The following is a 14,823-nucleotide window of genomic DNA, read 5'->3' on the forward strand; positions in this document are numbered from 1 at the left end:
GCTGGTTAAAGACGTAATGCAGGACTATCTGGACAAGAATGCAATTATACTGTAGCCACAGCATGAATTTGTTAAGGGGCTGTCTTGTCTAACCAATCTGATATGTTACTATGATGCAGTGACTAACAAACATGATGCAAAAAATAATTTTGATATCACATACTTGGATTTCAGAAAGGCTAAGATACTGTTGCACATAAGAGACTGCTGGACAAATTGGAGCAATGTGGCATTAAGGGCAAGTTACTGCTATGGATAAAGGAATGGTTAAGTGGAAGAAGACAGAGAGCAGTTATCAATGAACACTGCTCTTCAGGAACTAGTGCTATTAGTGGTGTCCTCCAGGGTTCAGTGTTAGGCCCATTGCTGTTTTATGTATTTATCAACAATACTGACGAAAGCATATCAGGCTTAATGTCCAAGTTTGCAGATAATACAAAGGCTGGCAGGATGGTTAATGATTGTAATGATGATATGCTACTGCAACATGATCTAGAAAAATTGGGCAAATTAGCTGAGAAATGGCAGTTGAAGTTTAACACTAACAAATGCAAGGTATGACATATGGGTAGCAGTAATCTCACAGCAACTTTCAACCATGTGGTATACTCAGGTTAGTGGAAAATGAAAAAGACCTGGGGGTAATTGTGCAGTCAGATATGAAGTTCTCCGACCAGTGCAGACAGGCTTCCAAGATAGCTTATGGGGTTTTGTCAATGATATACAGGAACTTTGCTAGTAGGGATAAGAAAGTCATTATATCATTGTACAATGGGATAATGGTTAGGTTAGGCTACATTTTGATACTGGATACAGCTCAGGAGGTCTCATTTTAGGAAGGATGTAAATCTTCTGGAAAATAGGTGTAGAGAAAGTAAATGAGATTGGTAAAAAGAACAAAAGGGTTGTCTTACCAAGAAAGGCTTCAGTTCTGCAAATTGAAGAGTCTGCAGACTAGCCATCTGCAAAGTGATCTGATTAAGGTGTTTAAAGGCTTTGAATGGATTGAGCAACTCAGTGCTTATGGAATCCTTCAGCTTTCTCAGATTACACACATGAAGTGGCGTAAATTCAAACTGAGTAAGAATGGTTGTAGGACTGATGTGCAGAAGTCTGCCTTCAGCCAGTGAGCAGCTGATTGTTGTAATGAACTTACATCTGTTGTTGTGAAAGTGGGTAGTTTAAATAAAATCAGGGACGAATTGGAAGGGATGGACAAATGATGTAGGTTTTTTTTTTTTTGGCTGATGCTTTATAAGCTTACTTTCTTGTATCATTTGCTACTACTGAAACTAATATAAACTGCAGAGTAATCTCACATTATAAAACATGGTAGTTGGGTGACCAAATGTCATATGCAAAGGCAATAAAATTCTCATAAAAAATCTTACTCCTCTTTCTTTCTTTTCTATTTCTCTTATAATGCTAGGTATTCTGGAATAAAAATGCAAGATACAGAAAGTATCAATTTGATCATCTGAAATATTTGCTGAATTTCAGTGAGTCACCCACTTCTGTTTTATAATATGAGGTTTCTATACAACCATATAAAGTCGTATTGAAACCTCATACATATGTGTAGTGATAGGATGAGCCTCTCAAAAAGCTCCCACATCTATTTTTATTCTGCCAACCTACTCATATAACACTGCACTGCACTGAAATAAAAAGAAGAAATTATTATATTTTTTTTAATTGCAAAATTACACACATAGTTAAACTGACCTTTTCTCCTTTTCAGCATATGCTCCAATTGCATTGCTAGATTTGTGAACTAAGACACAAAAGATGAATGGTGTAACACATTGAAATACACAATAGAAAAAAGAATTTGTTCTGTCAAGGTCCCATCTTGTCAGAAACTATAAGGAACCCAAAACATTGGAGAGAATTTCAATAAGCTGTAAACCTGAAAAAGGGCTCGGTTGAAAGGTTAGGGTCCAAGGCCATTTTCAAAAATGACATCGACAGAGGGATATAGGGTGTGGTGTCAAAATCTGCAGACAATGTAAAGATTGGGAGAGTCATTAATGATCGGTGCCAAGGAGTGCTCCTTCTCAATGACTTGAACAGGATCCAAGAATGATCAGAAAAGAAAGGCACCTGGAGTGAATGGGATCTATCCAGTTATATTAAAGGAGGCAGCAAAGCAACTAAGGAAACCCTTAGCCATAATTATGAGAGCATCCTTGGACTCATGGGATATCCCCATGGACTGGAGATGTGCAAATGTATCCCCAATTCACAAAGGGGGATCGAAAGGCAACACAAATAATTACAGACCAGTTAGTTTAACTTCTGTTCCGGGTAAAATAATGGAGTCACTGATTAAAGATGCATTGCAGGATCATCTAGACAAGACTGCAGCAATAATTCAGACACAGCATGGGTTTGTTAAGGGAAAGTCTAGTCTGACAAATTTGACTGGATACTATGAAGGTGGTTACAAAGGACTGGATGCAAAAATAATTTTGATACCATATACTTAAATTTCAGGAAAGCTTTTGACACTGTTGCACACAGAAGACTACTGTACAAATTGGAACAGTATGGTATTAAGGGTAAGTTGCTACAATGGATAAAAGGGTGGTTGAGTGGGAGAAGACAGAGAGTGGTAATCAATGGACGTTGCTGTTCGTGGTCTAATGTTATTAGTGGAGTCCTCCAGAGTTCGGTGTTGGGCCCACTGTTGTTTTGAATATTTATCAATGATATCAATGAAAGTATATCAGGGTTAATATCTAAGTTTGCATATGAAGGTTGGCAGGGTTGTTAATGACAGTAATGGCAGTTTTCTACTGCAACAGGATCTAGAAAATCTGGGCAGAGGGACTTAGAAGTGGCAACTGAAGTTTAACATTGAAAAATGCAAAGTATTGCATACGGGAAGCAGTATCCCCGGAGAAATCTACCAACTGTGTGGTACTATACTCAGGGTAGTGGAGAATGAAAAAGACCTGTGGGTAATTGTGCAATCAGATATGAAGTTTTCTGAGCAGTGCAGACAGGTTGCCAGAGCAGGTCATGGGGTATTGTCAATGATATACAGAAATTTTGCTAGTAGAGAACAGTAGGTGATTATCCCTTTGTATAAGGCAATGGTCAGGCCATGCCTTGAGTACTGCATACAGGTCTGGAGGCTTCATTTTAAGAAAGATGTAGAGTTGCTTGAGCAAGTACTGAGAAGGGCAAAAAAGATTGGTAAGAGGAACGAAGGGGTGGTCTTACCAAGAAAGGCTTAAGTTCTGCAAATTGAAGCGTCTGGAGACTATCACCTGCAACATGATCTGATTGAGGTGTATAAGACCTTGAATGGGTTGAGCAGGCTCAATTCTGATGGGATTCTTCCTCTTGCTCAGATTACGAACCTGAGGAGGCATAAATTCAAATTGAGGAAAGACAGTAGAACAGATGGGAGAAATTTGTCTTTAGCCAGCAGGTGGCTGAACAAAGTTCCATCTGTCATCGTGGAAGTTGGTAGCTTAAATAAATTCAAGGAGGAACTGGACAAACGTTTAGAGGGAATGGATGTGTGAAATGGTGTTTTTTTTTTTTTTTTTTGGCTGATGCTACATAAGCTTGCTTTCTTGCATCATATGCCTCTAGTGATGCTAATGTTACACTTGAGATATAGCAACTCCAAAATAACTTATATACTTGGTGGGGCTGAATTAAAAACAACAGAGGAAGAAAGGGATCTGGGAGTTATGATATTGGCAGATATGAAGTTTTCTGAGCAGTGTAAAGAGGTGGCAAGGAAAGCCCAGAAAAGTTTAATAAATCCTCAAGAGGATATCCCAAATGTCCTGTTAATGATTTATTGAACAACATCCTGTAGAGATAGTGGGTCATGATCCTACTGTATAAGGCAACCAAACACAAATTGTAATATATGTTCAAGTATGGATAACTTATCTGAAAAAAGAGGCAACCCTTTCAAGGGTTGCCTCTACAGGCAGTTGAGGCTGACAAAGGATAACTGGAAATTTATCTATGTGAGGAAGGAAGTACATAATTTGTATTTTCTTATCTACTTTTCTTTTTTTTTTTTGGACAGTGCAGTAAAAGCCTGTGGCTCCTTGCATGGCTAATATTAATATCATGATTGTTTCACTCTTAGCTTTTTTCTGTTGTAAAGATTTGTTTTTTGTTTTGTTTATCACTTTACTTGGTTAATATAAAAATTAAAATCTTTTCTAATATAACAATTAATTAATATTTTTAATAGATTTTATATGAGAAAAATATAAAAGCACCTTTTGCTGGGAGAAGAAATGCATCCATGTTGTTTGCACTGTCGCCGGCTAACAGTGGGACTACTTGTAGCAATCACTCGAGTGTGGATACGTGAGGTGTCTCTGAGTGGTTTCAATGGTGAAGTATAGCTCCTTGCAGGAGAGACTTGAGAATGTAATGTCCTCAGAGGTTGAGAATTTGTGCGATAATGGCTACGAGATTCATCCACTCTGTGAATTCAAAATGTGAAAGTTAGTTTGAAGTACAGGAAAAATGAAGGTATAAAAGGTGAGGAATTATCACTATTACTCAATAAACACTATGTACTACATTTAAAATAATATAACATAACATTTAACACAACCACATTTAAGAATTGCTCTGCACAGCTCAGTATGCCTTATGATAGGCCATTCTTGCCAGGGAAAAGAAATGTTGCAGTATAATAAATTTATTTTTATTATAATAAATAAGTAGCAATTAAAAATGTAAACTGTAATACTATTTTATTTCAGTTCTAATTTAACTCTCTTACTTTCAGTAGACAATTCAAAAAGCAAAAAGACATTCTTCTTTTAGCTGACAATTACAATTTTGTCTCTTTTACAGTTACAACCACTCTGGCAGCAAGGTCATTCATCATACATGAATGATGTATGATCAATACATTTCTCAAACTGAAGTTTGAGAAATGTATTGATTTTTGTTGAGCTTATTAAATAAAATTAAGAATTTATTGTGTAAGTAAATAAGGAAGTGTGAATGAAACATTAAATTAGCATGGTATAAACAGTTAGTCATAACTAAGGCACGTATTTTTTTCCTAATAATAATTTATAGTCACCAGAAGTCAGAGAGGTTCACAATTTTGCTGTAACTATATTATTGCAACAAAGTATATCAGTGCAGTGTTAACAATAACTGCACAGTTTTTATGGTGGCATATAGGCTCAATCTTTCAATGTGTATATCTGTTTCCATGTACTCCATGATCAGAACCAGCCCATATGAAATAAAAATAATTAACAAGAAAACGCATCAATAAAATTCACTAAATTAATAGATTTCCCTCATAAATGATCATAAAACTAGCATACCAATCTCAAAAATGGAGGAGGGATAAATGTGTTGCGGAGGGAAAAATTAGTAAATGGATATGATGACCAAATAAAGGAGTGACAGTATACTACTCTGCACTTGTTTTTATGTCTTACTGCCTGGGGATGCTTTATTTCCTCAAGTGACAAGACTTGGGCTTATGCTCATTTCAGAAATTACATTGCCACCATCAAGAAACAGGTGAAAGCCCAATGATGCTAGGTCTGATGAATGTGATGAATCTTCAAAGCCTTCAAAGTCTGCCATGCCACGGTTGCATTGCAGCCATGGCAATGACAGACTTGTGAGCAGGTGGGTTGTCCTGGTGGAACAAGACTCCTTTGCTGAGTTTTCCTTGGCACTGTCTTTGATGTTTTCATGCAAACACTCACAAGGTCTGCATAATATGCCTCTAAGACTGTCTGTCCTTTCTGAAAGTAATTTACTAACAACACTCCATCAGCATCCCAAAAAACCAATGCCATCACCTTGCTAACAGAAGAAATCGACTTGACTTTCTTTGGAGGGGACGAAGATCTGTGATTCACTTTTTGACTGTCCCTTTGTCTCTGTTTGAAAATGATGGACTACATCTCATCCATGGTCACAAACCTTGCAGTTTGCTGGATCTGTTTGAAAATGATGCAAATGTTCACTTAACTAGACAACTCTTGTGCATTTTTGACCTGCTGTCAACAACGCAGATGAAAGTTAACTAAAATTTCTTCACCTCTGAGATCAGAATTTGAGGAATTAGTGGTGGATATTTGAAAAGTTAAAAGCTGTTTGTGCAGGGCAAGGTTTCTCAAACTGGAAGACTGAATGTAAGTTTCTATCTTCAGAAACTCTATGACTAGGATGTTCAGTCAGTGGAAGGTCTTTAATATACAAGGAAGAAAAGATTGGAAGAAAGAACTGAAACATGGTGAATGCCAGCATTACTTAAGAAGTTAGAAGACAGAGAGCTATCCTATCATCACCTGCAATGTGCAGTTGAATAGAAAATGGGCAATATAACTGCAAAAAAGCAGTCGGAAATCAATTTTGAATGTTTCAACAAAACATGGGTGGATTGCAAATGGTTGTAGCAGAGTGAAAATATTAACAGACAGAATTTGTGACCAATGGCCTTTCTTATTCTGGACAGCAACCCAAAGGCTTGACTAACATTTCTACAGGAAGAAAGTTTTTTTATTGTTAACCTGTTCAAAATTTAGTTTTAAAATGAATCCGCCAGTTGTGCTCTGTTATGTTCTTGTCTTAAACTGAAGGAATGAGAAAATGAAGGGTTTTTTTTTTTGCTAATGATGAATATGCTTTGCAGATGACCAGGTACTGATCACACAGAATGTGGCGGATGTTGACTATATGTGTTGAAAGCTACTGGAATGATATAAAATATGGGGTTTTACAATAAACTTCAGTAAGACGGAATATATTCTTCCTTGGACTCAGGGGAGGTCCCTATGGACTGGAGTTGTGCAAATGTGTTCCCAATTAAGAAAGGGGGATCAAAGGGTGACATGGGTAATTACAGACCTGTTAGGTTAACTTCGGTTCCAGGGAAAATAATGGAGTCACTGGTTAAGGAAGCAATGCAGGATCATCTAGACAAGACTGCAGTTAGAGTTCAGACATAGCATGGGGTTTTTAAGGAGAAGTCTTGCCTGACAAATTTTACTGGATACTATGATGTGGTCAGAAAGGAACTGGATGCAAAGAATAGTTTTGATATCATATACTTGGATTTCAGAAAAGCTTTTGATAATGTGGCACATGGAAGAATACTGTACAAATTGGAGCAGTATGGCATTAAGGGCATTAAGGGCTTGCTAAGATTGAGTATTTTGAAAGGATGTTGATACAGAAAAGATGAAGAGTGAGAGTGTGTGCTTATGGCTGTCTAGTATTGTGTATAAAATGAACAAGTTGAGCAAGGGCATTAATAGAACATGTTAAACAACCCATTTGGGGGGGGGGGAGACCTTCCTTTACAGTTCCTTGATATAGTGATATTTTCAAATGTTGATTTTCTGTGCCCCCTGGGATCATCTGTGATCCTTCCACAGCCATATCAGTGGTATATAATTCGTATGCTTACTGCATATATGAGGGGGGTTTGAAAAGTTAGTGGCCCGAGAATGAAAGGATAGTGGTAAAGTGTTAAAAATTACTGTACTTAATGTATAACACTTCAAATAGTAACCCACCAAGTTTCATGCAGTTTCAATAATGTCTTTTTTTAATTAAAAATCCTGAAGTCAATGAAGTTGTGCAAATGAAGAAAGATGACAAAAATCAGTCGGCATGCAATTTTTGGGAAAAAAAAACAGTCTAATGCCAAAGGCAATTCATAAGAATATAGTTACAACAATGGGAGGATGCCCCTTCCTATTCCATGATTAAGAAGTGGACAGAAGAATTTAAAAGAAGGGGGAAGGGAGGGAGGGAGGGCTTGGAAGATGACCCGTAGAAGACCTGCAATGTCCATCACTCCAGAAGTTGTTAACAGGGTGCATAATGATGAGTGAGATTAGAGTGATCAATGAGTGACAGTTCAGTACATTGCCACTGTCTTGAGCATCTCATCTAAATGTGTATGCCATATAATAATGGAGGTTCTCGGTATGAAAAAGGTGTCAGCATGATGGGTTACAAAGTTGTTGACAGCAGATGAAAAATGCATTAGTAGAGGCATTTGATGCAAGAAAGCAAGCTTATGCAGCATCAGCCAAAAAAAAAAAAAAAAACCCACTTCCACTTCACCCCTCTGTTCGTTCAAAATATCTGTCCAGCTGAGCTTTAAACTTATTTAGGCTATCAACTTCCACGACAAGGGATGGAAGTCTGTTCCACCTACCAACCACCCGCTGGCTAAAGGCAAATTTCCGCACATCTATCCTACATCTGTCTTTTCTCAATTTGAATTTATGCCCTCTCAGGTGATTATTCTGAGCAAGAGGAAGAATCCCATCAGCACTGAGCATGCTCAAACCATTCAAGGCTTTGTACACCTCTATCAGATCACCTCGCTGCTGCCTAGTCTCCAGACACTGTAATTCGCAAAACTTAAGCCTTTCTTCGTAAGAGCACCCCTTTGTTCCATTCACTAATCTTGTTGCCCTTCTCTGTACTCGTTCCAGCAGCTCTACATCCTTCTTGAAATGAGGTCTCCAGGCCTGTATACAGTACTCTAGGTGTGGCCTGACCATTGCCTTATACAAGGGAATAATCACCTCCTTATCCCTGCTAGAAAAATTCCTATATATCATTGACAATACACCATGAGCTACTCTTGCAGCCCGTCTGCACTGCTCAGAGAACTTCATATCTGCCTGCACAACCACCCCCAGGTCCCTTTCATTCTCTACCACTGTCAGTGTAGTACCACAGAGTTGATACGTTGCTCTGGGGTTGCTGTTTCCCATATGTAGTACTTTACATTTGTCAATGTTAAACTTCATTTGCCACCTCTCAGCCCATCTGCTCAACCTTTCCAGATCCTGTTGCAGCAGCATAGGGTCAGTAGTGTCCTTGACAACCCTGCCAACCTTCGTATCATCTGCAAACTTGGACATTAAGCTTGATATACCATCATCAATATCATTTATAAATACAGAAAACAATAAAGGACCCAATACTGAACCCTGAGGGACTCCACTAATAACATTAGTCCACGATGAGCAGTGTCCATTGATTACCATTGAATGCACAGGAGTTGTCAAGTAAAGTGAACATTTGCATCATTTTCAAGCAGATCCAGCAAATTTCCTTGCAAGATTTGTGACCATGGATAAGATGTGATGTCATCACCTTGCCAGAGACAAAGGAGCAGTCCAAACAGTGGAAACATAGTTCTTCTATTCCTCCAAAGAAAGCCAACTCAATTCCTGGCAAAGTGATGGCATCATATTTTGGTATGTTGATGGAGTGCTGCTAGTGTATTACTTTCATGAAGGCCAAAAAGTCACAGGGGCATATTATGCAGATCCCTGTGAAGCATTTGTGTAAAAACATCAAAGACAAATGCCAATGAAAACTCAGCAAAGGAATTTTGTTTCACAAAGGACAGCATGCCTGCTCAAAAGTCTGTCATTGCCATGGCTGCACTGGATGAGTTTGGCTTTGAAATCTTGGACCATCCCCCATATTCACCAGATCTAGAACCATTGGATTTTTACCTATTTCCTCATTTTAAAAAAAATACCTGGCTGGCATCCATCTTCCCACCGACAGTGACTTCTTGCTGCAGTTGACACATTCCTGGAGGTCCAAGAGAAAACTTTCTTTACAGCTGGAATCAATGCACTGCAACATTGTTGGCAAAAGTGTATTGACTCCAAAGGGATTGTGTCATGATTAGAAAAGTAATATGTTACCAGACTCCTCAAATAAACTCTTCATACTCAGGCCACACTCTTTCCAATCCTCCTTGTAGAGCCATTTTTATCCTGGAATCATTTTAGGGAATAATTTCACTTTTGCATGGTCTGGTTAGTGTTCATTCTAAATTTCATCTTTGTGAATTCACTATTTTTTATCTATAGTAACTGAGTATTACTCTCTATAGTAATGCAGTTTAATTATACCCTGTAACTATAATAATTTTTTTCTTCTATGCTCCTTTTATTTGTCCTGCCCTTGTATTTTATGTTAAATTCTTTAAAATATTTTAAAGTTTTAATTTCTTTAAAAAAAGTGACTATAAGGTGCTATGCATCAGTTTTTTGTTTTTTTTTTACTAAAACTATACTTACTGACTACTTCCCATAGTTAGCGAACGAGGATGCCTCCTTTGTGCCTTTATGCGATTTAGCTTGTCACCCTGTGAACCATCATCCTCACTGTACAAATTGTTATTCGAGCAGGGGATATGATTCTTAAAATAAAAATAAGGTTGATTATTTGATATTTTCATTTATTACTGAATTTTACTCTATAGAAAAAAAATAATGCAATAAAATAATGCAAAAATGAAAGAAATGTGGAAATGATTTCCTACCGAGGATATCTCTTTAATTATTTTACTTTTCAACTCACAAGAAACTATAATATACTATTTTCTCTAAAAAAAGGATTATAGAGTATTTAATTCCCACTATTTCAGGAATATATGTTTTCTTACTTCAGTGGCCATTTTTTTGTCAGTGTTTACCATCTATGGAAAAACATGAAAAATACTACATCTTTCAAAAGTTTGTTTGCTTGCTTGTTATTTGGTTTTTAGGAGCATTAGCAACTAAGGCCATATTGCTCCGGGGATATGCGGTGATCATTCCCTGACCTTTTTGCATCTACCGTATTTTTTGGTCATGGACTCAAACCCCGGTCTAATCAAAAAGCGTACGCTACGCACTGCTGCTCTTGCCCACCTGGCTATGGAGGCGCCTTTCAAAAGTAATACACTACTTAGTTTAAGGATAAATTATTCTGATACTAAAACATATAGGTATAATGAGAAGGTAAAACATGAACTCATCCTATTTCAATGTGCCGTTAGCTCAAATGTTCTGTTATTTGGGGTGCCATTATTTTGACAGTCTACTGTATACTAACCTAACCAGTTTAATGGGAAATGTCAACTCATTAAATGAAACTGTTTTTTGACTAGAATCAAAGATCACTGCACAATCCTAAACTAAAATAAAATATTGAATGGTAAAAAAATCTCAATGTGTTTACCTTTAAGAAGTCACCCTTTTCTTCATCTTTATCATTCAAATGTATATGATCTACTTGTTCAATTATCTTACACACGTTTGAAGAATTCAGAACTTCAGAATCATCTTTCATTCTATTTTGAGTTTCACTTTTCTGGTTTCCTCCTGTTCCCCCATTGAATAAGACTGTATCTATATATCCATCTTTATTCCTTATCTTTTTGTTTATAACTTTACTCTTATTGTTGTTATTTTGGTGGCTTCTCCTGAGTCGATAAATATCACCTTGAAGCCAGAGATACGACTGTTTTCTATAAAAATAAAATGCAATTGCTTATCCACAGAACCACATCTCTTTAAATATCTTTATGAGATTATTTAAAGACTACAACAAGAAAATGACAAAACTGGGATAATTATATTAAATTAGAATTATTAAAAAATTAATTAATAAAAAATTTAAAAATTATTAAATAAGAATTTTTTTAAAATTCTAATTTTAAAGTGGTTTTAATATTTTTGAAAAAGAAAATGACAGAGAAAAACTGAGTTTTATTATTATTAGCCATACGATGCAAGGAAGCCTGAAGCTTATGATGGCACCAGCCAAAACAAAAAAAAAAAAAAAAAAATTCCCGAATTACCAGTTACCCTGAGAGAGGGGGGGAAAGAGAGAAAAGTAGAAAAGAATCACCAAGAAAAAGAAGAATTATGATATCCAGTATTGGCGTGCCAAACCAATACTCACCAGATGTGAGCCCCTGGGGTGAATTCTTGCAAAAAGACAGAGAAACTCTCTCTCACCAATTATATTATGATGGTAAAACAGAGAAGGGGTCAAACTGAATTAAAAAAAAAACAAGATTAATCTCCATTGTAAATCTGGGGAGTTAGCAGCTATGTGCATGTATGTTATGGTCGTTTCACATGTTTTCTTGTGTTCTTGGGCTATTCTTTGTGATCTGAGGGTTCTAGAGAGATCCAATGCTGTTCTGACGTCAATGGAGAGGGTGTGTGTGTGTGTGTGTGTGTGTGTGTGTGTGTGTGTGTGTGTGTGTGTGTGTGTTATCAAACTTGTTGAGAAAAACACTAGAGTTCTGCTCTGCACCGACTGCTATTATGGGAACTGAATGTGCCGAGATTAGACTCCCCATGATCATGACAGTAGAAATGCTTATGCGTAAGTCAGAATCATTCTTCTGGTTTAGTCTGCTATAATAATCAACTTACAAAATGGAAGTAAAAGTTTTAAAGATTGCTAGTATAATAAATTTGCACTTAACATTCTTCAATATATCTAGGAGTAGCAACCTCAGTACATGGATGTGGGGTATGTTGGATTGAAGAGCTGTTCAAATTTTCAAACATTGGCATAACATTTAAAAGAAACATGTAAACTGCTTTATACAAGCAGGAAGAGAGCAACATGAACAGACTTTCTGAATGAGTGAAGATAACATGCCTATAGTTATCAGCTTGTTCGAATCTCCAAGCAAGCAAGCCAATAATCATAAGCCTGTTTAAGATTGTTTTCACTGCACTTTTTCTGAGGAGTTCTCATTAAATTGTCTTCTCTCAAAACTTCTTTTTGATCATGAACCAGATTTAGATATGAGTAAGTGACAATCACTAGTGACTGTGTTGTTGTACTTTTCAATTTGATAACTCTGAAAAGTGCTCATATAACTTTTCTCATTATTTCTAAACTCTTCTTTAAACAGACTTGTCAAAGGTTGCCACTGTTCTACCAGTCCAGTTACATGTTTAAACAAAGGCAGCCAATGTGCACACACATACCTAAAATATTTTTTACTTCAGTGGCATGCATTAGTGAAATCTATTTTTCCTTTTTATACTTCTTTCTAGATAGTAATAAACATCCACCAATTCATCCACTCTCAAGGGAAGGTACACAGCTCCCTTTTCAGCACACAAATTAATAAGATGATAAGGACAACCTATTACACCAAGTTTTCAATCTCCTATTTTAATACTCTTAAATTTGCTTTGCTTTCAATTAGATTTTTTTTTATATGAATGGTCATCACAATGGGATAGAGCTTGGAATCACTTTAATTACTACATCTGTAACTATCATAAATGGCACATTTTTCAGGCCATCACTACCCTTTTCTTTATCTACCTTGCAATTTCACTAACAAAACCTTTTGTTTTTGCCCTTCTGAAACTGTATTTTTTTTTTTTTTTTTTTTTTTTTTTTGTTATTTCACTAATGTGCCTGAACATTCAACACAACTCAGAGAAAGATTATGTACTACAGCAAGGATACATATAAACATTCAGCACAAATGACTTCATCATCACTATGAAATGAATTATCACTACTTCTATTTATAGCATTTCTTTAAATGCTGCACACTGTCATTATTATTATTAGCTATATGGTGCAAGGAAGCCAAGGCTTTTGCTGCACAAGCAAAAAAAAAAAAAAAAAAAACAACAAATTCGTAAAAGGAAATCACCAAGAAAGAGAAGAATGATGTTATCCACCTTAGGACCTTGGGTGGGCCAAGCCCATACTCACTAGATGTGAGCCCCTGGGGTTAAATATGCTTACTTGTTTGTAACTGTATAATAACATCATGTTTACCATTGCATTAAATCCGAAAAATTGCATCTACATACAGTACCCAAGACAAACATGTTACCTTTTTTCAGATTTTTACAACAGATGGAAAATCTTGTGTATATATCTTCTGAAATTTTACACCTTATTTTCTTTGGCATTTAATAGTTAGCTTTGCATCACAAGTACTATGAAATGACTGCACATCACAGATAAGAACCTTAGTCTGGATTTCTATTTTCACTAGCATGCCTAACAGCCAATTCATCAATGAAAATAAACAGAAAAATGCAAAAAATTATTTATAAAAAATTCTAATCTGAAGATAATAATTTTACTATTTTTTTGCAAAAATAAAATGGACGAAAGTAGTTTTTACAAAAAAAAAACAGAGAAACTCTTTTTCACTATATATTATGAGGAGGTGGGAAAGAGTAGGGTTCATAACGCAAAAAATTATAGATTCTCTTCATAAATCTGGAGAGCTGGTAGCTATGTACTATGGTTGCTTCACCTAGTTTTCTTGTGATCTTTCCTGCTATTCTTTGTGATCTGAGAGACACTGAAAGTTGGTGAAGCTACAGTTGTGATCCAATGACTATTCTTGATTTTTGTGATAGAGAATGTCACAGAAATGGATGCCATTTGCTATTTGTGAAACAAAGCAGACTTTTTCTCCAGCTGCTAACAAAAAAACTAATTTTTTTCCCATCAAAACAAAAGTGCCAAGTAATTGTACATAGGACACACCATGTACATCCCTAGCTACATAGTGCCCCATGTATGAAATTCACGAATGCACCATAGCCCTCTACACCTTTTTTGTCCTGAACCACTTTCAACTAGGAGAGCCTCTGCCCACAAAGGTGACTACAATGGTCACAGGCAATTTTTGAATTCTATGAAGTGAGACCAAATGGTGATCTTTCCAAGAGCAAATTCTACATGGCTAAGAGACACTGTTCAAGGTTTACACTTAAATGGATGTCAGATGTACTGATAAGATTAGTATCAGAAAAGTAAAATGCACACAATGCACATAAATCATCAGGTTATAGGGAAGCCTACAGTAGGTATAACCTAGTTTGCAATGAAGTCATATGAAGCCATAAATTCAGTTTTGGGGGAGGGAGATGTGTAGATGATTGCAGGAAGTTTTATTTTAGCAGGTGAGTTATAAATTATATGCATGGGTGGTAGAGGCTGACAGTTTGGGGAATTTTGAAGGTCAGCTGGATAGTT

The 14,823-nt window shown here is 36.5% G+C and overlaps 1 protein-coding gene across 2 annotated transcripts in view; it reads right to left on the bottom strand.

Moving 5' to 3' along the window:
• LOC150077611 (dual specificity protein phosphatase CDC14C-like) overlaps positions 1 to 14,823 on the bottom strand; it is a 271,240-nt gene that overhangs the window by 38,396 nt on the left and 218,021 nt on the right. For both annotated transcript variants that reach the window (XM_090386870.1, XM_090386869.1), the window contains exons 11-13: positions 11,017 to 11,305; positions 10,092 to 10,213; positions 4,257 to 4,466 (exon numbers count right to left, since the gene is read on the bottom strand). In XM_090386870.1, the coding sequence (XP_090242996.1) occupies positions 4,257 to 4,466; positions 10,092 to 10,213; positions 11,017 to 11,305 (621 nt within the window). The remainder of the gene's footprint in view (positions 1 to 4,256; positions 4,467 to 10,091; positions 10,214 to 11,016; positions 11,306 to 14,823) is intronic.

Source organism: Mastigoproctus giganteus, chromosome 12 (genome assembly GCF_048544385.1).
Source record: "Mastigoproctus giganteus isolate SK-2022 chromosome 12, ASM4854438v1, whole genome shotgun sequence".
In the NCBI taxonomy this organism is placed as follows: domain Eukaryota; kingdom Metazoa; phylum Arthropoda; class Arachnida; order Uropygi; family Thelyphonidae; genus Mastigoproctus; species Mastigoproctus giganteus.